Below are 26,169 nucleotides of genomic sequence, written 5' to 3'. Positions count from 1 at the left end.
TTATATTCCTCATACAATGGAGCATTTTTCACAATAGGAGCAGAATCTCACACTTCATGATTTTGAAAGCCGCAGATTCCTCGATCTTTCTACTGGGCACTTCGGACCGACGAATATATGTTATTCAGAACAAAACGTTCAACATCTTCGAGGTAAATCCTATATCGATTTGATCTTCATGTAACTTTAATCAAAAGTATAGAGGTTTATAGGCTGATATTATTTAAGGTTAACGTCCCGCAACTCTGCTCCCAGACTAAGGGAGACGGCGATAACGTGAACGAAATGGTGGAATGAAAAGTGACACGAAACGGGAGGACTGAGAAAACCCATGCAAACGGTATTTGTCCACCCCAAAGTCCATTTGGCAAGTTGGAATCGAACCAGGGACTCCACACATCAGAAGTGAATGCTCTACCACTGAGCTACCGCAGACCTCTTTAAAGAACAAAGGAGCCTATACCGATCACATCTACTAATCAAGAGATTCACAAATTTCGTCATATTAGCACTTAGCAATCCCTAGTCTGTCCATACTAGCAGAATTTTGTTGTTTTGGACTTGAACGTTACTTTTCAGAGGCTATATGAGACGTGGATATGCAGCTTAACGTGTACTATTATAATACAGATCTATACTAGATAATATACATATTATGCTTATTAAAATACAAATCATTAATTTATTACGTGACTAATTTAAAAAATGGTTTCGCTTTACACGTTTAAATGTTATACATGCAACTGGATTAGATAACTGGGCAGATGTATATTGTTAACTAATTATATTTTCATATTACTGTTTTTTTTTATGTGTTAGAAAATTAGTGTTCATGTAGAGTAGTAGCTAATATATATATAACTGACTTTTACCTGCCGAAAGATGTAGCTAATTAAAGGTTCATCCAAGTTAGGATTTCGATCAATAAACTCAAACAAGTCCATTCCAGAGCCATGTTTTTCCATCACCATTTGGAAGAATTTTTCATTCTCAAACACATCAAGAACTTGAACCTGAAAGAAGAAGTACATCAAATATGAATGTAAGCTAATATTCTCATTGGTATGCACTACAATTTTGTACTATTACATCAGGATACAACGAACTAGCTAAATTTTATGAAATGCGTAAAACAAACTTGCAGCTATTAACACCGCTAGCCTCGCAAGATTGTATCGTTGTTAATACAGTTCTGTCAAGGTTACGTGAATTTATAATCCTTTAAAACGAACACTAGTGTGTGTTGAAAATTCTTTCCTAATAACCTACATGTAAGTGAAAATATCCTTGCATTGAGATCAATTTAATAGCTTTCAAGTTGATTTTCTTAATATCTGACTCACAGTAAATTTTATTTCTAACAGCTTGTTATTGGCTTTCATAAAATTTATACGAGTTTTCGGTAGAATACCCATTTTCTAAAATATGGATCACTCGATATAGCCATTATTGTACGCGAAAAGACAGAAAGTTCTTAACCTCACCACGTCAGAGATATGTTAATATTATAAGCATTTGTAGGAAGATAGGTGATATCTCGCTATCATGTATGCTATCATGTGTGCTCTCTATCTTTACAGGTCCTGTTGAATTGACGTCACAGCCAGGAAACTATGGAGCGATAGCATGATGGACAAAATCAAGTACCCAAGTTTTTCTATCTCCAAGGAAAATCAGCACAAGCGACACATTCCGAGTATGAGAAATGTCTATCTAATGACAGTGATACACTAGAAAAGACATTTCAAATGTGGTCACACAAGTCTACAGGACCCAAGAGAAGTTCGTTCTTTGACGGCTACAGACCTAGGTTTGATAACAAAAGTTGAACAGCTAGTGTTTGAAGACAGAGGCGTGACTATTATTAGCCAGGGAGGTGAACATCAGTAAGGAGCTTGATCACTCCATATTACACGATATTCTGCATATGAGCCAAATGGCAACAAGGTAGATTCTTGGCCTGCTTACATCTTTTCAAAAACAGCAACGTCTGCAGTGCCAACAAAGCATTTTGGACCTATACTATAAGAACAAGGATGATTTTGTAAATAAATTAGTGACTATGAATGAATGCTAGATGTATCTATTTGGCTCCGAAACAAAAAAGAGTAAAACAAGGAAACATACTCCTATTCCAAAAAACTAAGTGCTGCATTCATCCAGCAAAATCATGTTGTCTGTGTTTTATGACTATAAGGGTGTGATCTTGACTGGATTACTTACACAAAGGAGTTACAAAATCGCAAGACTTGATGGTAAGGTTACGGGAAGCTATCAAAGGAAAGATACGGAGTTTGCTCTCGAAAGGCGCGTTGCTGCTAGTGGACAATGAACCGGCACAACCAGCAGCAGAAACACTCACTTTTGTGTACCAATGTGGATACGAATTTTTACCCTACCTATCATATTAACCTGATCTAGTTCCATCTGATTATTTCATCTTTCCAAATATAAAGAAACGTTTGTGGAGTAGGCGTTTTACGGATGATGAGGTGGTCATTAATGTGGCGGAAACCTGGAGTTCCACCAACTCCGTAGACTTTTATACGGATAGCATAAGAGCACTGATCCATAAACATAAAAATATAAGGCAATACGAGGTAAAATGTAAAGGACGCATCCGTGGATTAAACTGCAGATTCCTAGCACGCATCTATTATGATGAGGGTAATAACTTCTCGGTTTCCTCTCATATTTTGCACTCACGTTTGATTGAAAAAAAAAAATAAATAAATAAATAAATAAATAAATAAATAAAAAGTAATAATAAAAATTGTGTAGCTTTTCTCTCTTGCCTTTCATTTCTTTAACAATTTCAACCAGTTTGTATGCGTGCATGATCACAGTTTGTTAGTGGATTTCCTTACTCAATACAATTTACTATTAAAAAACAGCAAACACTTTAGTTAAGTTTACTTATAAATTACGTTTGCAGTTGCTTTCCAAAATTTCGAATTGTACATAATAACTACATGTAGATAATTTTACAATATATACTTGATCCTTTACACAGTTCAAGATCTTAACACTTTTGTTTACGTTCTCAAATCTGCTAGTTAGTTTTATTTACAATCTGCTTATTATATATGCAATTTGTACATGTACCTACCTGCAATTTTCTTTTGTAAATGACTAAATAATTTGTAATTACTGCAGAACTTTAGTTCTACAAGAAATTATAAAATTTCCAGAGATTATAATAATGGAAGTAGTTAATAACGTAATCTACTTACGATATTGGGATGTTTTAGAGTCTGTAACAGACTAATTTCTAAAGGAACTCTTTTTCCTAAAACAGGATCATCAACCCAGGATTCCTGGTATACTTTTTTCTTTTCAATACACTTTGTGATAACCTACAACAAGAGATAGTCATGTTACTGATCAGCGAATGATCTAAGTTGACAATGTTTCTATCAACAACATATATTATTTATACATAAATAACAACAATAAATAGATAGACACTCAGATATTTGGGGAATATTACTTATTTAATCAGTGGTACAAGTTACAAGTGGTTCATTCACATTGAAACTTAGTTATCATACCACGCACTTTTTTGAAAATCCTACCTATTATTATGAAGATTTTGGAAAAACAGGCAATGTAGCATTACCTGGAAATGCATATGTAATATAGGTCGAATGGAAGGCACATAATTTTATACAGAAACATGTAGTTTTACGTGATTTTTTTTTTTTTTAAATAAGCAAACAGGCTATAGAAGTGAACCATACATCGCCTGTTGTGTGCACATGTATGTCATACTGAGCATATAAGTGGGATTTTGAAAACAAGCTGAACTACACATGTTTTAGGTAATGTACACTTTGTTCAAAATGATTGTCGCATATATATAAAACTGTCTTCTTGTAAGAATATAATTTGATAGTGATTTTGAAGGGTACTTTTAATACTGACACTATATGTACAATCGAAAATGTATATTTGTGGTAAATTTCACAGGAAAAAAAATATAAATACGAAAATTAGAATGAGTAAAACAAAATGTTGCTAAATGGACAAGAAAGATTTATTTTCGTTTTATTGTTCTTATTTACTGCTCTTTTGACATGAAATTTACCACATACATATCTTTGCCGATTATACACATCCTAACATTATAAGAAATACCGGGCGAATTCGTTATCAAATTATATTCCTACTACAACATATTTATAGACATGCGACAATAATTTTGGATATTGATGTACATGTGAGGTACAGATATGACATTTCCCCAGTGTAATTACTTCTCCCATGCACTGTACATTGCCTGTGTGGCCAACATGTAAAAGGCATGATTCCGGCAAATGCGTACAATGGTTAAAGTATGGCATGTAGAGGTGCGGAATATAGCGTTCTCAAGAACGAAAAGGTCTTTCTAATTTATTATGGAGAGGAAATGTAACATGCACTATACACGGCCTATAACATGGAGAGGCATGTTCCCGGGAAAATGGGTACAAACGATGAAAGAGGATACTTACAGGTGCTATATACAGCTTTTCAAAGAAGGAAAGATCATTTCCATGCAGACTGTTCTCCTACGGAGAGGAGTTGTAAACAGTATTGTACATTGCCTGTATGCAAGAAACTTCTGCAATATTCTTGATACGAATGAGATTTAAAGATATTTTGCTGCAAACTTTTTTATAGTTTCAAGTTTTTTTAAAGTCTGATTCTGTATTGCGACAATATTAGTTGTTAGATCAACGGGAGACTAGAGCCGGCAGCCCCCTATGACGCTCCTGTTTAACGTACGTAAACAGTGTTAATATTACTGGAATCCACGATATTAATATTTGACCGACTGAGTGCGAAATTAGTGGGGCTGCAGCAACCGCTGGTTACGCCCTTCCTTACAGGCGGTAATCATGTCTTTTAGAGTTCACGTTCTTTTTCTGTGTGTACCTTGTTCAGGCAATAAGCATGCGAAAGGGTTTTTTATTTTTTCATTTTTTAAAGAAGAAAAGGGTATTTCTGCTAAAACAGCCGAGGCACAGGCAATGTTCATGGGTACCTTACTATCTGTTTCAGGCGTAAAACAGTGTGCCAATTTTAAAGGTTTTTCAGGTGCATGTATGACACCTGAAAAACCTTTAAAATTGGCATACTGAATGGGTAGGTAGGGTACAAGTACAATACAAATGATTGAAAGATTGACTTTTAACGTTCCTTTTTCAGAGCCGAGCTATATGATACGCGGGACATACTACTTAAATTTCGATCTGAACTACAACTAATACCATATTACTCTTACTATCCTGCTTAAAAAGAATCCGGAAAGCAGATAATAACGGTGATACGTATTGACAGGCACTAAAGGCAATCAATTTCCTGATAATATAATGTCTACATCTGAATTATCACATATAGAACTATATTTCAATTTATTTAATAGAATAATTCCGAATATTAAATGACATTTTTAAAGGATTTTACTATTCTTAACGAAGTGCCATGATTACTGGATTTTATATGTTCAGTGGAAAAAGCTGCATATATAATTGAAGATACCTCTAAAACAAAATTTTCATAAGAATTGTAGACATGTTGTTTACATTAAAAAGCGCACTAGAAACATCAACCGACGATAAAAATTTAAATAAGGAATTCTGTGATATCCTTCATATGATATTGGTTGATGTATTAAATCGAACATGGGCAATAGGCTCACTATTAGACTACAAATTTGGCTAAAATCAACAGCGATGATTAGTGAATTAACTTGCTAGATGAATAGTGGTTGACTGATGATCAACTGGCAAAGCAACTCTGTAGACGTTGCCGCACTTCTACAGTTTACCTAAAGTGCAAGAAGCTGGAGATATTTAATATCAGACAGAAAACACGCCACTTATCTGGAAGCCAAATGATTAACTGGAAACGTTATTACGAAACATCAATAAATTTAAGTATACTATAAGTAGTCAAAAATAAAAAGTAGATCTATGCTCCCTAGTGAATATGAATTAGCTAGAACTGGTGTCTGTTGACGTAGTCGATATATTCAAACTCATACCTTTGAATTTAACAAATGAATGCACACTCTACTGATTGAGAGACAATAGGTTTACTGTTCTTAAGTGAATTAATAAAATAATTTGAATTGTCTACAAACAATTTTTTACCTTTTAAACCCAAAATTTAGAAACCAATAGAGAGGGTTAGTTATGGGTAATTCTTCACAATTTTAGCGAATATTATTATGAACCATTATGGAAGTAAAATTCTACAAAAAGATCTATTGAAATTTGTTAAGCACTACAGATTTACAGACGATAAATTTATATTTGAGAAGTATAAGATATTCTAGATTAACTCAGTGTCTCATATCTGAAAATCAAATTTAACATGGAACTGGAAAAGGAAAATAATTTATTTTAGAGTTAAAAATCAATATACATCTTGTGCGTACCATTATCCAAATCAGCACATTCGTGTAAAATAAAATTTAATGTTTGAACAATCTTTTTTTTAAGGATATAAGAGTGCTTTGTTAAAATAATATGTTGAAAATCAACTGAAATATTCAATCTGGTCACGAAAAAATACTATAATACGAAAAAAAAAAAAAAAATCACAATAAACTACAAAGTAAATCTACAGATAAATGTTTATCTTCCCTTATGGTTAAGGTTAACGCACAGACTCGAGAAAATACCGGACAAATACCATTTTAAAATTTATTTTCAATCATCTAAAAAGTGCGAAAAAAAGTACTTCACTGGGTACAAAAACTATTTTGTAGGCGACTTAGTCCATTATAGTGTCTACGAAGTAAGTTTGAATGTAGTAAGTCGCATATTCATGTCTAAAACAAATACAGGGATCAGAATTAGGAATGCATCAGAGATGCTGAAGGAAGTGAATCAGTTATCTTGAGATTGTCTAAAGAACTGAATGCTTCACAACGAAAGGATGTAAAGTACACAAGGACTCTTGAATTGTTGAAATGTGTATGAATTGTAAGAACTAATAACCCACAATAAATCTGGACAAAGGAAATGGCATACTTTTTTTTTTTTGGATAAATAATGTTTTTGTAAGTTGTTTCAGAAGAGTTTTGTATATAATATTCTTTTCCAAACTTTCAGGAAATTTTAGTGTCATTGTAGGACCACACAAAATTGCAAATGGACAGGAGTATCATTTAAGGATCAACTTACATTAAGAGGGCACAAGAAGACATTACATTCTGATTCTTCCGGCTCATGGGATTTGAAAAAGGTAGTAGGTGTTACCGAATCTATCAAACTATAGAAAAGCAATTGTGTGTAAAGATTAATGTTTCCTCTTTTTATTGTTACAAAATCATTTACGAACTTTGACATGTATCAATATTGTATAGCTACGTGGTCAGACGTGTGAGATGTTTAAGAAAATGCTAAGTCTAACATATTTCTTGTCTGCAAGTCACACTTGCGATAAATAGCATACGGATTTCAAAGTAATTACAGAACTTACCAGAAGTTTGTCTGAATTTCGATATGCCATCTTAACATATCCGAAAGCTCCTTTGCCTATTTGCTGCAACGTCGTGTATTTCTGCGAATAATCACCTGACATTTGGTCCTCTTCAGCGGAAGCAAAACTCTTAGATGGTGCGTTAGTTTGTTGTGCACAGCTACGAATAACCTGCAATGAAAAACAAAGTATATTCTAGAGTTATGTTTTGACGGAACTATTTGAATTACATTTAATAAAACAACTAGTTGATGATAATGCTATTATTTACTTATTATAATTAGTATGTAAACAAAATAGATTATTAATATTACAGAATTCTAAGTTTGTATTTGTTCTGAGAATAGGAACCTGCCACGGAACTCAAAAACAATACAAACCTGAAAATACATCATGTGTACTGTATCCACCCCACACTGCAAAAGGGGAGAAGTAATGACGTCATCGACATGGATCACCTGATATTACTTATCCCTTCTCCCTGCTACTGCGTACGGTTTGTGTTTATAAGTGTTATCTGCTTGAAAGGAAGCGTGTATGGGAATATATCACAGAATAGTCATTCACTTGGTGAGTAGTACGGTGTGAGATACTGGACAGTCGTTTGATTGGGCTATATATTCTTCCAGACAGTAAGGTGCACATAATTGATCTTCCTGCAAAAAGATATGTTGCCTGAATTATTGGATGCCACTGAACATTCGCCAACAAATGCGGTTCCATCATGACAGTGCACTGCCGCATTTTGCATGTGCTGCTCGAGATCATCCCAACCAAGCTTTAAGAGGCAGATAGATAAGCTGAGGTGGTTCAATTTCGTGACCTCCCGCTCACCTGACTTACAAAATGGATTGAAGGCACACGAAGAATCTAGTTTATGACACCCTATTCAGTACAAGGAAGTTCTGCTTGAGTGTGGAATGTCCGTAGCGGAAGCTAGTCAACAAGTGCCATGGATATTCGAGCATGCGTTCCAGGTACAGTGTATGCATTGACGTTTGTATATGTCATATCGACATAGAGCCACTTGTATATGTAGATTCGGAAACTATGCAAGTCACTAACTTCACAAACGTGTTTCCTTGAAGGTGATATCGGCAGAGCTAGGCTTTATCTTTCAGCAGACGTATGTGATTTTCATACTTGTTTTACGTGTAGCAGACAAACAGTATGTTTATAGACATGGGTTCCTGTTCTCAATGTGCCCTACTCAGTACCCACTACAAGCCCTAGAATTCTGTAACATGTATTATCTGTACAACGTTTCTTATAAAAGCACATCAGCTTTTGACTGAGCATTAGTTTTTACTTTTGAAGATAAAATATATTACATAATAGTTTTAAATAATAGAAAATTATTGAAATAATGCTTACCTGACCCAGAGAATTATCGACTGTGCTATTTACACTTGATGCAAGAGTAATGCTACAACAATTTCTACCAGCTTCCAGCTCATCAGCATCGCGTGTTACCCAAACACAATATACGATTTTCCCTGTCGATAAATCCACTCTGCGTATCTGATACGTAATATCTGAGGAAAAGAATTAGGGGAAAATTATTTCATTATTTATACCCGAAAAGTACAGATCAAGATTTTACGAAATACAAAATACAAGCAAGTATGGTTCTTATATTTACATGAACAAATTGAAATAATGATGGTTTGGTATTCATAGTATGTACGTTATTATCCATAAAACACATTAAAAGAAAGAACTAGATCTACAGATATTCGACACAAATGTATTTATTTTGCTCTGTAGGAACGGACAATATACAGCTTTACCCTGAAGACTACTTCGAATGGATACTACATATATTTAACACATTGCCTTTATAAAGCTGGAATGAAAGTGCTGGACTGAGCAGGGAATCCCAGCCGAGTCTCTACGTTGCCCAGTCTACTCCCGAACATTCGCATATACGTATATATATATTTCACTCTTGAGGTCGGTGCTAATATTTTCAGACTACATGGGTTATATCAGAGATCCGATTGTGCATATGAAACTCAATATCTATATTCGATTCTCGGCTCAGTCTCGCACTTTATTCATTTCTTGAATATTCATTGAGTTGGCACCTATGGAGAATATAGCGCAAAGGAAATCGGTAGATCCCCTCCCCCTCTCACTTCTTATATATTGCCTTCAGTTCATAACTTTCTTTTAACAGAGTGAAGAATACTAACCGAAGACAAGTTAAAGAGCTTCTGGAAGTTACTCTTATTAACAAAAGTTCACACTGAAATTCTAGCATTGATTACCCTATATAAATTTTCTCTGATGTGAGAATACTACGGTATCATTTATGGTTAGATTTAGAAACAATCATCAGGGTTCCTACTCCCTTTGCCCCCAAAAGTTCCAGGACAAATCACCAATTTACCAGGACTTCGCCACAGGAAGGTATAACAGGATTGCAACTGTAGGTTCAAAACTTACAACAGTGAAATGAAAAGTACAGTAGCTCATGCAGTGAATATTAATGCAAGTACAGTATTAATACACAATAATTAAATACACAACGCGGAGTGTATTTTCCCCCCTCCCAACTCCCCTTGAAGCCACCCACATCCAGCACATGTATTTTCATTATTTCTACATGCCATTTTAATTGTGTACTGAACAAATTTACAAACAACAAAAATCTATTTTTTGTACATGGCATCTTCATTACGTGATAGTGTGACAGGTATAATTAGGAGAATAAAAAGAATTATATTACAAGTTTCTGAACTGAGTATGAAGTTACGTGATTTCCTCATCAATAGACATAATTTCTTTTTCTTCCTTAGTGAGGCTGCTCTACGAACAGCATTTGACTTTGTCAATAAAGTAAAGCAAGACCTCTGCTCTGCTTATGTGCAAGCTGGTTTGCTTCAGTCTCCAAAGCTTCACTTGTTTCCTCAATTTTCCTTTCTTTCCCTGCAGCTGCTGTACATTTTCACTTACCTCTTTCTTCTTGTTTTATGAAATAGCATTCATATGAAATTTTACTGAAGAGTAAGTACTGTTGCGAAAATACACTGATTATGAAGGATTGATATTAGTACAAAGCACAGATTGTGGAGGATAGTGCTAATGAAGACAGCATCCAAGAATGAGTTGAGACTATGGATGAAAGAAGACAGAAGTTCTCCAAGCCAACCACCCTGTTGAAAGAAAGCCCACCAACACATGCAGGATCATGACAAATTATTATTCAGCACAAAAACAGGAAAAGCAAACAAAAATAGAAATCAATTAAAATCTTCATTATAATTATGAAAAATCTGATATTCAGTATTTCTGTAAATTTTAAAGGCAGAAATGCATTTTCAAGAACATTTCCAGGATGTTTCCAGAACAAAATCAATTCAAGGACATTTCCAGGTTTTCCAGGAATTCCAGGACGAGTGGTAACCCTGGATCATTTTTAATCGCTCGCCACCATCTCCATACCCATCCAGCGCTCTCTATTTCATTTTTTAAATACAGAATAAGGTTACCTTTTTAAGTGTAAATGCTTATTATGTGTCAAACTTGCTCTATTCGGAATAATACAATAAAGCACTAATACCAAACAATAATTACACACTAATGGTATCTAACATCTCGGCATTCTAAATATACTCAAATATAAACAAGTCTACATATATCATAATTTGGTTTATCTCTGATTTACTAAAACTAAGAAAACTGATATTCTTTTGTTCTATAGTATTTGCACTGATTTTATTTATTCTTTAATTTTCAAAGATTGAAGTTCCAACACTTTTCGGTGCTGCTTACGTTTCTTTATGGTTCTTTATTAAGATAATTATAGCTTTATAACCTAATTATCTTCTTTTTGCATCTACATTGGTTCTTTGAGGTTTTCTTCACACCTTCTGTGAGCAAAAAGTAAAAAGAAAAAAATAATCTTGATTTCTGTGAAATACGCACATTTCCCTGACTTCCAAGGTCACTGTGAACCCTGTTAATGACCTGACAAACATATCCATACCAAGCAAAATGTTTCTGATTTTATAATTACTTATGTTTAGGTACTGGAATTCTCACAAATCAAAGCAAAAACGATACGTAGCCCCCCAAGAATATATTCTATCTCCGGGTTGATCTATCACTTCTGGTTTCAATATTGGATCCCTGTAGTTTAAAATTCTATCGTACAGCGTGAAATGAAGCTTAGCGGTTTCATTTCTATTATGAAGCATTTGACGCATAACCTTTAGTTACTTCTGATTTTCGACATTAATAAGTGAAAATACACAAGTATACAGGCTGTTCAGTGTTTGGGTCTTCACCATACCAACAATATAGTTTCGTTGGGAAACGGATTCGAAGTGTTTTATGTTCCCTGATACAAATGTGCAAGTTCTCTGTGTCATTTTGCGTGCCACTACGTTCCATTCGAACAGCTCGCTAAACTGGAAATGTAGCTTTTCCATTTAACATAGGGCCCCTTATCAGTGTAGGGCTTAAGCGGCTAGTATAACTGGAAAAATTCCACCATTTTTGACTGAAAACCACCTATTTCCAACACCTTTTCTTTCTTTCAATTTTCTTGTATTTTTAATCATAACGGAGTTAGCTCATGGCCCCAGACTTTTGATACACTTTGTATAGCAAAATATGTTCACTTGTCACCTTCCCAACTCGGGCTCAATATCATAAAGCCTGCACTTTTTAGTAAGACAAGTATTACTTCCTACTATCTAACTTGGCAACCTAACATACGGAAAATTTACAACAAATCACGATCGGATTATTTTTTTTTTTTTTTTAAAGTGTTTAAAAAATACAACACAACTTCCTGATACTGCTTGGTGACGAAAACCGATCAGCAGGATTAACATTCAAACTAAAAGCTTGTTATAGAATTTCACTACTTATAACACTTTTCAAATTATATGTTACATGGCCTTGAGTGGGCTGCCAATCGCATTTACACGGTGTTGTCAATTTGTTGCAGGTGATAGTATATACTGACTTTTCGCACCACTTCGAACAATATCAAACGCGCTACTAGAAATATTGTATTCCTATACTAATTGCTATCTTTAGCAATTAGAAACATGAATTATGAACATGTGCGTGCAAACTGCATAATTCTATGCCAACTGGTTGTCATGATCTAGTTTTTTAAATGTTTTCATATAAAGCAATTGTGAAAATCTTTAGAATACGTTTCGTATAACTGCCAGTAGATTTTCATGAAAGCTCTTGTTAAATATTTTCCTCTGGTACGAAATCGAACCCGTAACCTATCACAGGATAGTAAACAAAATAACTTATTACTTGGGCTTCATTTGTCTGGACATGCATATGTAACTGTGTACTTTTAAACAATCATTTTCATACGTTGTACATATAATATGATAGATGTAGTGAAATTAAAAAAGTAAAAGATTCTAGTAGGTGTGTTTTTAAGTTAAGTACTGTTTTAAAATTTGGCCACTACAGCGCTGCGGTCGGCAACCCGCGCATACGCACTGTGTATCTACATCAGTTGGCAAGCCAAAGACGCCATTATGGAAACATTCGACTATGTTTAAGGGTGTGTGTGAGTAGTTAAAATGCCTGCACAGACTGAAAATCCCGTCAACTATAAAATACGAGCTGTAATTCGTTTTCTTTGCTAAAGGTACGAAAACGGCTGAAATTCATCGCGAGATTGGTGAAGTGCATGGAGAAAACATTATGAGCGATGGAATGGTACGGAAATGGGTTAAAGTTTTTAAAGAATGCACGAATATTCATAATAAGGAACGAAGTGGACGATCTTCTGTCATCACTGAAGATTCTGTACAGAAACTTGACGAGAAAGTGACAGGAGAACAGACGCTTTACAATTTCATCGTTATTTTATAAGTTTCCCGAAGTTTCAAGAAGTGTTCTCTATGAAATTGTGACCACGTCTGGGTGGTCAGCGCCACGACGACGATGTCAAAACGGATCGTGTTGAAGTGCTAGTCAAATTAGGCGGCAGACTTCTGTAAAGATAGTATTGAAAAGTTTGTTGTATGATACGATAAGTGCCTTAATATTGGTGGAAACTATGTAGAAAAGTAGATTAAGCTATACCTTTTATGTGAAAATAAAATCGTTACGAAAAAAGTATACCAGGGTGTCCACATAATTTGGCGAATAAAAATCCCTGACTTTCCATGACCAAAGTTCCAGATTTCCCTGAACATCGAATAATTTAAAAATAAGAAAAAAGAAAGAAACCCGCAGTCTCCACCTTCCCCATAGCTGGCCTTACTCTCTCTCCACTTCTGTTTCTTTCCTTTTACAAATTAGTTTAATCCAATTTACTTTAATCCAAAATAATGTAAATTTACGAACATATACATTACGCCGACACTATATTTACTATTTCATCAAATCAATAACTGAACAAAGGACCTAAATCGATTTTTCCCTGACTTTCCCTGATCGATTTGCTATTTCCCTGACTTTCACTGATACATTTTTACTTCGCTGACTTTCACTGACTTTCCAGAGTGTGGACACCCTGATATACTTTTTCTATTTCTAAACGGTATTTAAAAAACACGTCTCTTTTCTTTCGAAAAAAATTAAAATAAATATTTCTTTAACTGGTAAAGGCAGTGTGATGTTTTTCTTCGTGTTTCATGTTTGACTATTTCATCATTAATTTCCCGCTCCCTCTCTTCTCTACTTAAAATATGAGTTCATAACTGATGAACAAATGTGCAGGCATCTAAATGACATCATAAGTAATTGCACCGAAAATAAACGTAACTGCTTCGAGACGCGGAGAACTGATACAACTAGGCGGAAACGAGGCTTGTAAGAAAAGTAAGAAAGAAATACTCATCAGAGGAGGAAAAGCAAAACCGTAATTTCCCAAAACTAAGGCGGCAGCTTTAGAATTCATTCCGTTTGTGTGATTCATCTGTGCTGAAGCAAGGGAGTCCTCAGCGGGAAAGGACTCTCTAAATCAACGAAAAGACTAACCTCGTAATAAGAAGACTGGGGATGATGCTTTGCACAACATACCAGCGTGAAGTGCTTGTTATTACTGAAGATCGATAGTCAGACTAACTCCCGGTCGCTTAGCAGGCAAGTGTGTCACTTCGTTTCCTCTCTGTGAGCACACGATTAATGGGACATCGAAAATAGTAATAATTTTTGGTTACCTTGTAATATCTACTGTTTCTTACTTCCTCCATCACGCTAACGGCGAAGAAAGTACTCTCCCCTCTACGGTCCAGGGAAAGGAAGATTTCCATCTTGTCAAGCTATAAAATAGTTTCTGCTTGAAAATACTTAATTCTGTAAGTCGCTCAATTTTGAATAGAATTAATGGTTGTCACCATAAGACAGATTCCACAGTGCAGATAAAATATGAGACTTAAACAAATCATATTACAGCAAACACAAAAGGTTTCGAAGCATGCTTTCCTTAAAAATAGGTAAATAAATAAATAAACAAACAAAACGAAACAAATCGCACTTAAAAGTAATTCTGTTTAAGAAAATTACTTTTAACAAAAAATATATTCATTCATGATGAAAAAAAAAAAAAAAAAGCATGATAGAACGCTCTCATACAATCAATTTATATTGTAACGTTCTCCCTGTATAGGGATAGGTAGAGCTTGGTAGAGTAAAATTGTAGGTTTGAAATCTTTTCCCACTATTGGTTTATTATAAAAATCCACTATAAACAGTATTTTTACAGACATATTACAATGATGTAAATCTTAGTAAGGTTGGAATAGGTGCCCTTTCGACCTGACGGTTTCTTCGTGTAGGACACACTTTGCTCCACTGCAAGTCAAGCCGGGCTATGATCAGGGTTTGAAAAAACCCGGGTATTTTTGAAAAAACCCAACCCACCTGGGCCCATGTGGGTTTTTTCGGGTATTTTCGGGTTTTATTGGTTTTTTCGGGTTTAATTGGGTTTTTTCGAAATATTTCAATCTCTTCGGGGTAAAAATGTTAAAATATGATTTACATTTCATGAGTGTCATTGTCACAACTTGCAACAACTTTCTATTCACTGCTGTTTTGAAAAAATTCCGCCATTTTGAAATTTTATATTGGATCGCCGAAAAAATCTATACAACAAATTTAGAATGTCTTGTGCTTCTACCCTCAAAATATCAACTTAAAAAGTCCGAAAATTGCCCCTTGTAGCATGGATACCCGCTATTTTGAAAAATGGACACCATTTTGAAATTTTATGCCGCCAAAATATATACAGCTAATTTAGTCTCTCGTGCTTCTACTTTGAAAATTTCAACTTGAAAGACCTAAAATTGCGCTTTGTAGCGTGGATATCAGCAACGGCGCAAATTTGTCTTCAACATTGGGGGGACGGGTAAGACGGTATATATATATATATATATGCGATGTACAAAATATTTATGAAGGCGAAAAACAATGCTGAGGATGATTACCCATGTCGGTCCCGGCGTCCTCCACAGGGGGCATAAAATATGACGACATTATTATTGCTTTATAACTTTAAAATCCGACCGGCAACATTGAAAACTGTTTACAAGGGATGATCCAAATGATCATTCCCTGTAAACAGTTTTCAATGTTGCCAGTCTGATTTTAAAGTTGTAAAGCAATAACAATATAGTCATATTTTATGTCCCCTGTGTGGGACTCCGGGACAACATTGGTAGGGGAGCAGAGTTGTCTTCAACATTGGGAGGCGGTCAGATTTGAGGCTTATTCTGGGAGGTATCAATTTCATCCCACTTTCCTTTGTGACAGTTGGACACAAATCATCACATTTCTTCCTAAAAGACACATTTCTAATCGGATTATTGAGGGGGACAGTTCCAAGATTGTAGGGGATATGTCCCCATCATCCCCCCAGGATTTTCGCCAGTGGATATCAGCTATTTTTTTTTTTTTAAAAAAAGCGCGCCATTTTGTAATTTTACGTTGGTATGCTGCCAAAATCTAAACAGAAAATTTAGAGTGTCTCTGGTTTGTATCCTGAAAATTTAAAAGACCGAAAGTTGAACACTGTGTGGTAAAGGCAGACAAATTAACAAATGTAGATCGAGTCATCCTAGGAGCCTCAGTGACGTTCGCCAAATATGAATACCAAATAGCTATTAATTTAAAACAAAGACATAATTCATCAAAATGTCTTAAATATTTTTCAACGTTAAATAAATGGTCTTATTGTTGAAGTTCACTTTCGATGCTTTGTGTATTCAATTACGGGAATTACCCGAGCACTTGTTGCAAGACCGTTCTTTTCCGAAAATTAATTTAAAACAATTAACAAAGATAGGCCTATAATTCATATTTTATAAAGTAAATGTTTCAAAATGTCTAAAATGAAATGAAATATCCTCCAGCGTAAAATAAATAGATTTATTGTTAAAGTATTCACTTTCGATGCTTTGTGGGTTCAATTGCGGGAATTCAGGACGGGTTTTCCCTGAAAATGCAACTTGCATTACTGTACATCGAAACTTCCATTAATACTGAAGTTTGAATGCAGCACTTGAAATAGTAAGCGTTACGTGGTCTGCGGAGCTCCGAGCATTAAGCTTCTTAATTTCAACAAGAATTTTTACGTTATTGCTAGTGTTGATTCTACAGAATGCTTATTTGAAGGCTAGCAATAAATGACTGAATTTAACTGTTGTTGGAAAACCAAATTTTACTGAATACTTTTGTTACCATCAAAGATAAGAAATAATACTAATAGTTTTACTAATGTATTTACATATTTACTGTTAGTACCGACACCTATGACCTTAAACCCGTCAACGTATGAGGGATAACGTCCCTCGGCGGCGCCGAGTCAGGAAACACACTATTCACGGAAAGTCTTTTCTAAAAAGTATCGCTTATTTTACTTCAAATAGGCTATAAGCATAATCCGCACATTAATTTGTTCTACAATTATCTCAAGCTAAGGTGAGGTTTTTTATTTATTTATTTATTTATTTATTCAGTGCATTTAGGGCTTTATAAAGGTCTTATGTTGAATATTGTTGTCTATCTTAACATCTTAACATGAAAGCATATAATTCGCCCAAAGAAAGTTTAAAATCTGATAAAAATAACTTTCAATGTGATCACCTTAGTTGTACCAATAATACACTAGCAAAAAAGTCAAAAACCCAGGTGGGTTTTAAGATGGGTTTTTTCAGGTGGGTCCAACCCGAAAAAACCCACCGGGTTTTTTCGGGCTGGGCCCACTTGGGCAAACCCTGGCTATGATTAGGATTCTCACACTGCTCCACTGCAAGCTAGGAGGGGAAGGAACCGTTAACTCCACTCAGTGGCATATTTAGGGGAGTGGATTTGGGGCTCAATCCCCCCCCCCTTCCCCGAAATCCACGTACAACAATAATCCTTCTTACCATTTCTAAGGAAAAATATAAGTGCTTATTTACGTGTTGTGCATAATCTCTCTCCCCGAAACAAAATCCTAAATACGCCATTGGCTCCACTACAAGCCCACAAAAGGGATTTGACCAATCGAGATTGGTGACTGACCGTCGAATCCTATCAGTTATATAGCACTTCAGGTGAAACGGTGGCGCTGCTGTTCACTCATCATTATGTGATCCGTGGTGTCGCTGTGGTCTCCGTGGTCTGCAATTTGTAATACTCCAACGTAAGCTATAGTAATACCCCATCGTAAGGTGCATGTGGTGGTTGTTTATAAACAGGAGCACATGTAGAATGTTTGTAAACCCAAGCACGTGGTACATTACAATATATTCTTCAACTCTCACGTAAATGAAGTGATTGCATATGAGAATCCCCTCATAGTTTACTCTTTTACTTATGCATATATAGAAATTTTTAAAGCAATTTTCATGGAAAGAGAATTTTTGCTTTTTGGTACAATTTAATTTATTTTTATTTTTTACTTTTAAATATGATTTGTTTTATAATGTTCATTCTTTAAAAAAGAAAACAGGTTTTTAAAAATGTTTTTATTTATTTTTTAAATGATTTTAGAACATGTTAACCCCTGTGTACTAGATAATCCCTCTTTTCTCAAGAATAAAGCTGATCGCATACGAAAAGCTGATATCGATCTTTAAAATCAAACAAGAGATTTAACTTAAAAATAAATAAGTATACAAAAATACATAAAAAGTCATAATGGGATACTCTACTATCACCTGACTTAGTTAATGATAAAAAAATTGATTATTGAAACGTACGAAATGAGTTAAATTAAGGTTGCAAGATTTAAGGACATTGTGTTAAAGAAAAACATGTACAAAGTGTCAGTACTATATAACTAAGGGTCTATCACATATGTCCTAAACAATTCAGGCAACTCGTAAGAAGAAAGGAATGCATACAAGGAAGAAATAAATTTACTTACCAAGGCTTGCACCATCCTTGTGTTTCCCTAAACCAGCAAAACTGCCTTCACACATCCTTTCTTTTCGTCCTTTAACATCTCGCGAAAGAGGTGTTGATGTAATCACATCACTTTTAAGAGCACTTGAATCAACATCTGTCTTTTCGTCAACTTCAGAAACACTATATAAAGCGCAGTCTGCTTTCCGAAAATCTTCCTGTATTTGCACATTTAGTTGAGTTAAGCTTTCATTATATTTACTCAATGCAGGATTAATATTTTCTTTGTTAGGAATGCTAGAATCAGTTTCACTTTGTTTATTGCCTGTTTTCTGCAACGATTTCACTGTATTTGGAATAGAAGAATCAGAATGTTTTGAACTATCACAAAAAGCCAAATTTAAATGATTCAAGGAATCTGTAATTTCTATTACAGACGAGGAGTTACTGTTTGCCAAGTCTTCCTGGAGAGGTTTCAACGGGAAATCGGAAATATTTTCAGCATTCAGTCTATGGCACATATCTTCCATTGCCTGCACCGCAGGAAATTCAGGATCATTTTCCCCAAATACTGGAGCTGGTACTTCTTCAGTACCTGCAGGAACGTCCTCTAAAATATCTGGAATAATCTTGGTTATTATCTGTCATTAAAGAAATCAAACAAAAGTATTAATCTACTAGATTACATAAACTAAATAACAATTTTATTAATTAACTGTAATTCGTTCAAAATTACTGAACTGAGTATGCCCTTTTATGTACTTGTAACACAGATAAAGAAAGGAACATTCTACAAAGTAAGATCCAAACTTCCCTCGGCTCTGTTTATCAAGTTTTAAAATCTCTACAGGTGCCTCGAAACAAACAGTTACCGAAAATCTGAGAATAACAAGTACGAACAGTTAGGATTTTAATATATATAATACACAACTTTAATACTACGGTTCTACATTTTCTGTATTATCTATATCTAAATTTGTTTTTATTCATAAATTTGCATTTGTACTTCCTGATTTCGTTAAACACGAATTCGGCTAGAGTGACAATCGCTGCAATATAAAGTGCAAATTAATGGCTTTTCATGTTTGTTGAATGGCTGAATCTACTCGTTCCTCAATGTAGTATATAGAATACAAAGACAGTGGTCAAATCATTAAATCAACTTTAGAAAGTCTATTGACTTCATTTATCTGTAAATTGCTTAAAATTAAGAAGGAACAATTAACAACATACGTTTTACCATTACGTAATTTGATCTGAATTAGAAAGTAACATTTATCTATTTCGTTGTGGCAATATAGAGATGGATTGCATTTTGGGGAAGTTTTTCTGCTTCTTGGTGGAATTATCTGGAAGCTGAAAAGCAAGTGCAAAAGGTACTTTTCTTAATATATATATATATTTATGCTGAGTCGTACTGGCCCAATGCGACCAACTGCAACCGTACCACTCAATGCAAAAACGCCTAGTTAGTACTTAGCATGAGCTAGGTTTATGCCATGTAAGTTTGATTAAAGGGCAGTATCCTACAGGGATAAATGGCTCAAATGTACGCCAAAAATGGAATATTCTGTGAGTTCCTCAAGCTAGGAAGATGAAACTCGGTATAGAACTCCTCATTACGAATAAGTGGACATAGGGCCATGGTGGTTCAATGATAGTGTTCACCTCTGGTGCATGAGGTCCCTAACTTGATTCCAGATTGTGTCAAGTCAAGTAGGCTTTGTGGTAGACAACCATTGTATGCGTGGGTTTTTGTGAAGTTCTCCCGTTTTCTCTCCCCTTCTTTATTTCACCATTTTATTCATTCTCATCGTCGCAGTTTCCGTTAGCGCATGTCAGACGTAAAACTAAAATTTCATTTACTTTTTTAGTGATTCAATAAGGACGTACGAGGCCTATATCGCAGCTAATACTGCACGTAGAGCTTTCGAACAAAACATTGAATTACCAAATCGTATGTGCAGAATGCAATAAATATAGTAGCGAGACCAGTGGCGTCTCGTGAATACTTCCAACGGGGGGCAACTTCAAAATTTGAAATGGAAAGTGGTATAACTGTCGGAATCGTTTGAAAGGACATTAAATGTCATGCAACTTTTAGAGAACAAACTTTGTCATATCTTTTCCCATTTAGCCGCTAGAGGCGTTGTTGCAGATTTGTATTTGACTACCCGTAGCAGACCTTTATCTCAGCTAATAATGCACAAACAGCCGTCAAACTAACAATTGAACTACCAAATCCTATTGTGTAGAATCATAGCCGTCTTTAGGAAGGCCCCGGCCTTCGGTGTGGCAACGCTGTTCCCCACACCACTCGACGTCCATCGCGAGCAATACCAGGACAAATCTTTTTCTGCAGCTTGTTTTTTTTTCACTGCCTTTTGTCAACTTTTTGTGATAGTTTTGTCCAATAAACAAATGGAATATTCTTGTTGAATGTAATAAGCAAGATACTAATATAGCGAAGGCTACCTAAGTTAGTAATAAGTAATCAAAGAGTGATTGACTAATACAATATACGTAATTAGTAAGATACGTTTACATTAGTAAGATAAGTACAAGGATCATGACAACAAATGACTAAAATAATATAAAATCCATTCATAAAATAAGATTACAAAATATATTAAAAGATGTAAGTCAAAGCAAGAAAGGGTAAATGAACAATAGGATAGGCTTATATAACTAAATTGACAAATTAAATTGAAGTTTAGCGTCCTTTCCAGCACTGAGGCTATCTGTATGAGTAACGATGATATATGCATAAATTCCTATTCTAGTATTATATACGTTTACATAAGTATTCATAAAAGATACGCGCACGAAGGTAGGGGCAGGGGGCCCAGTGCCCCCTGGTTCACGAAAATTTGTATTATAACAACTTAAACTTCTTAAAGGGCCGCGATGGCTCAGTGGTTGAGCGTTCATCTCTGTTGTTTGGGGTTCCAGGTTCGATCTCAGCTCGCACCAAGTGAACTTTGTGATGGACAAACACCGTGTGCGTGGGTTTCCTCGGGGTTCTCCCGTTTCCTCCTATTTTCTTCATTCCACCATTTCACTCATTTCAAATCATCACCGTTTCCTTTAGCCTAACCAGCATTATCGTGGGACGTAAAACTCAAAGATTTCATTTTAAATTTCTTAAGGTTTTCTAAAAAAAAAAAAAAAAAAAAAATACCAAACGTAATATAGCAACCAGGAAGATGTCCTCTAGAAAATTTTCTTCGGGCGCCGATGTTCTTAAGTACACAGTGCATTTACAAATTTGGTAGAATTGCCAAAATTTTAGGTCTATTGGAGGCCGTACTCATGCTGAAAAGATGTCTAACTTCCTTCTATTTCTTTCTTTTACAACAGCTTGCTTCATTAATTTTGAATAGTTATTTAAAAAAATATTACACAAACAATATTTCCTACCAATTTTTAACTGTCCTGGTGGCATGGATTTACAATAATATTATACAATCAAGTATGTTATTGTCTCTGCTTATCTCTAATACACTTAAGCGATGCAAGACTAATTTCTGATTATTATTTGAAACTAACTTGTTTTCATATTCTTTAGATATTGACACCTGCATAATTGCAAATAGATGTTTGCATACTCTTATAATAAAATCTGACGGTACCGACAATTTGCTTCGATTTACCTTAGTGGAACATTCCTCTTTATGCATCAAAATATCATTACACGTATCACAGTTAAGTTTGTGTGCTGTCTTGAAACACATATGTACAGCCACATACGTACAGAAATGCAGAATCATCTAATGTAACACTGTTCAAATAGTCTTTGTTTAGAATCTCAAGAAAAACTATTAATATAATCTTTACTGTTTACAAATTCGTAATGATCATCCAATATTTCGCTTGAGAATGGAACGCTTTGGAAATCGGAAACTCTTTACATATTCTTCCTCCTTAATTGTTTTAGTGTAATTACGTTGATACCCAGGCATAATACATTTATCTGGCATTCTGTCCTCTAATTCCCATAAATGTGACACTTTACAGCATCTAAATACCAACGCCCTTTACTGACAGTGTGCGATTGTCACCATTTACCGAAAGGTAAATTTTCCAGCCGATAGGACGTTCGCGCTGCGTTGCCAAGTTTCTATGGCGGGGCCTTCCTAGAGATAGCTATGGTAGAATGCAATAAAAGATAGTCGCGACACCAGTGGCGTATCGTGAATATTTCCAACGAGGGTTATCTGCAAAATTTGACATGGAAACAGGGGTTGGTTGTGCCTCCATTGAAACAAGCGCACAATGGGAGAAACGTCGAGAGGAAACACCTTGGCATATTTCTTCCTCGTTGGCAGCATCACGGTCGCATTACTAGGTGAAAGTCAGATGGTGCGAGGGTCCTCCCATCTGACTTCATCAACAAAACAAACAGAGAAAAAGAGTATTTAGCGGCAGACCATATACAGGGTAGGAGATAAATGAGGACAAATTGCGAAAATAGAACATAGAAAATGTCTGGAAAAGCCACGTTAATTTCGAAACAAGTAGAGAGATTGAAGTCGAATGTTGGACATGAGGAATATGTGTAGGGCTCCACTGAATAGGCATAATGCGAATCATGGGGGACATCCGAAAAGCCATCATGTTGGAATTAGCGCAAGAAGAATATACGGGAAAGGAGTCATGTGGCATATGGCTCTTGAAATCAATAGTGGCCAATAAAGTTTGAGATCTCTGTAACAGGAGGTGTTCCACGCTATCGTAATGTATCAATACTGTCGTGAAGGTGACGTGAATGAGGAACTAGAGACCCTGTAGTGAGTTTCATGAGCACGTTGTATGCACTAGGAGTATAAAGAGATAGAACCGAATCTTGGAATATCAAGAATATTTGCAACATGTAACGGAATGAGTGGTTCCACTGGGTGAATGGATGCGCATTCATGACACCTGTCGACTACTGCTTCAATTTCAATACCAGCGACAGCTATGACGAGTCCGATTGTCCATTTTTATCGTTTTCCAAATGTGCCCACTGTTGTCTCCATTTTTGTCTCAACCACACAATCATTCTTAAGGTCTATAACAATTGCAATTAAACAGACGTCTCGAACTGTATTGGCCACTATTGATGTCAATAGACGGTGTACGTCAAGAGCCATGTCACATGACCCCTTTCCCATATATTCTTCTTACGCTTTTCAATGTCCCCCATGATTCACATTACGCCTATTCAGTGGGGTTCTACATGCATTTCTCATATCCAACATTTGACCTCAATCCCTCTACTCGTTTTAAAATTAACATGACAATTCTGACTTTTCTACGTTCTATCTTCGCACTTTGCCCTCATTTATCTCCCATCCTGTATATAGTTTGCCACTAAACACCCTCTATTTCACTGTTCCTTTCGATGATGAATCCAGTGCTAGCAATCATTCTCAGAAATTGAATTCACAAAATCGGAATAGTCCCTTGTTAGAATGAATGTTAGAACATAGTACCTAGCCCAAGCAAGATTTTTATCATGCCACTGTGATTAAAGAATGTATCCTAAGGGGGTTCAAATTTAACGCCAAAATTAAAGTGTTTCATAGGGTTTTTATAATCACACTTTCAATGAAATGCAGATCTTAAAGGAGAGGAGCTTCAAAATATTTTCCATACTTATATCTCCGCGCAAAGAAAGGGTATTTCATTTTGTTTTAAGTTTTGAAAGCATGGATCCTAAACATATGAGTCTCCCTCCTCTCCCACAAATCACAGTAAACTTATAAGTGCGATAATAACAGACTTTCTTGAACCGCGGAAACTACGAGAGAAGCATTTATGAACTATTTCAACAACGCTGGAATTGTACCATGGCAAAATAATTATGCTTTACTACAAGTATCGAAGGAAGAAATCGACAAACGTCCACTGGACTTTTTTTTTTTTTTTTTAAAGGAAAAGGTTGTAATAATAAAGAACGAACTATCCATGCCCTTTACAAAGAAAGATTACTCCAAATTCCCTAACAAAGTACCGTAGCCTGTTGTGCCTATTCCAGTGTATCGAAACGCCACCCACGGAGGTGTTTCTTTAGGAGTTCAAACAAATGGTAGTCGGAAGGGGCTAAATCAGGGCTATACAGAGGATGGTAAAGAATTTCCCAACTGAAAGTCATGTGTGAACGGGTCCACTGGACTGCATTTGGTCACGGATTATCGTGCAGTAACATCCCCTCTCTTAGTGCCCCATTTCGTTTCTGTAGTATAACTACTTTCAGCCTGTCCATAGTTTGGCAGTATGTGTCCACAGGAATGCTTGTATCCTTTCCAGAAATACAACATGAATAACATCCTGATGGTTCCAAAACAAAGTAGACGTTGTTTTCTTAGTAGACATCTTGAATTTCTTGGCCCCCGGTAATGACGGATGTTTCCATGTCATACTCTGACGTTTTGATTCAGGTGTAATAGGGGTATGGGGTCCATCGGTCGTTTAATGCCAGAAGGAATTAATTTCCTTCATGGTCATATCGTGTAAAATGGGTCAGGGAAATGTCCATTTAAAGATGTTTTTGGCACCAGTCGCACACACTTTCGTGAAGCCAGGATGGTCATGAACGATACTACTCACTGAACCATACGAGATTTGCAACGCATCTGCAATGTCATGCAACCTTACCCTTTTGTCTTCACGAATCATCGCATCAAAGTCACACACTTCTGTCGGTGATGAACGTTACTTGTTTTGTACTTCTATTATTACCTTTGTCCTTCTGCCACCTGCGAATGCGTTGAACCACATACACACTTATTTCTGTGACGTAATACTCTAATCATAGACTACCACCAATTCTCAATGAATGTTAGAAGGTTCCTGACCTTTGATCCACATAAAACGAATAACATAAGCATCTCCTGTTTGGAGTAATGTTCAGCCGATGTGCTACCTTTAAATTGCTGTAAATACCAGAGGGGTTTACGTAAAAGGTTGTAATTGCAGTCAGACTTATCTCACTTTGGTATATGCAACATACAAAAGAACCTCACAGTTTAAGAGAAAAATTCACCTTGATTTTTCGATACTCCTTTGTAGATCACATTTCAACACCCCCCCCAAAAAAAAAGATTAGATAATAATAATAATAATAATAATAATAATAATAATAATAATAATAATAAAAATGAAAACACCCACATGGGACCAGGTGTGCTTTTTTTTTCAATTATTTTAATTGTTTGTTTCAAACTCTGAAGAGAATGCTTCTCAAACTTAGATCGCTGAATTACTGCTTTGTGAAAAATTGCTTGCACTGATTCAAGAAATTCGCTCCGAGTCTAATAATAATGTGCCTACCACCTGTAAATACAGTACTTGCGGCAAAATAGTTTACATTGTTACCTTAAGTTTACT

General features: G+C 35.5%; 1 protein-coding gene across 3 annotated transcripts in view; it reads right to left on the bottom strand.

The window, feature by feature from the left end:
• Pask (PAS domain containing serine/threonine kinase) overlaps positions 1-26,169 on the bottom strand; it is a 148,915-nt gene that overhangs the window by 39,076 nt on the left and 83,670 nt on the right. For all 3 annotated transcript variants that reach the window (XM_081755504.1, XM_081755505.1, XM_081755507.1), the window contains 5 exons: positions 18,818-19,436; positions 8,848-9,008; positions 7,474-7,644; positions 3,234-3,356; positions 873-1,013 (listed from right to left, as the gene is read on the bottom strand). In XM_081755504.1, coding sequence (XP_081611630.1) covers positions 873-1,013; positions 3,234-3,356; positions 7,474-7,644; positions 8,848-9,008; positions 18,818-19,436 — 1,215 coding nt within the window. The remainder of the gene's footprint in view (positions 1-872; positions 1,014-3,233; positions 3,357-7,473; positions 7,645-8,847; positions 9,009-18,817; positions 19,437-26,169) is intronic.

The sequence above is a fragment of the Thermobia domestica genome, chromosome 4, assembly GCF_964235325.1.
Source record: "Thermobia domestica chromosome 4, izTheDome1.hap1.1, whole genome shotgun sequence".
Lineage (NCBI taxonomy): Eukaryota > Metazoa > Arthropoda > Insecta > Zygentoma > Lepismatidae > Thermobia > Thermobia domestica.
The sequence above is the reverse complement of the archived record's forward strand: the minus strand, read 5'-3'. Positions and strand labels throughout refer to the sequence as shown.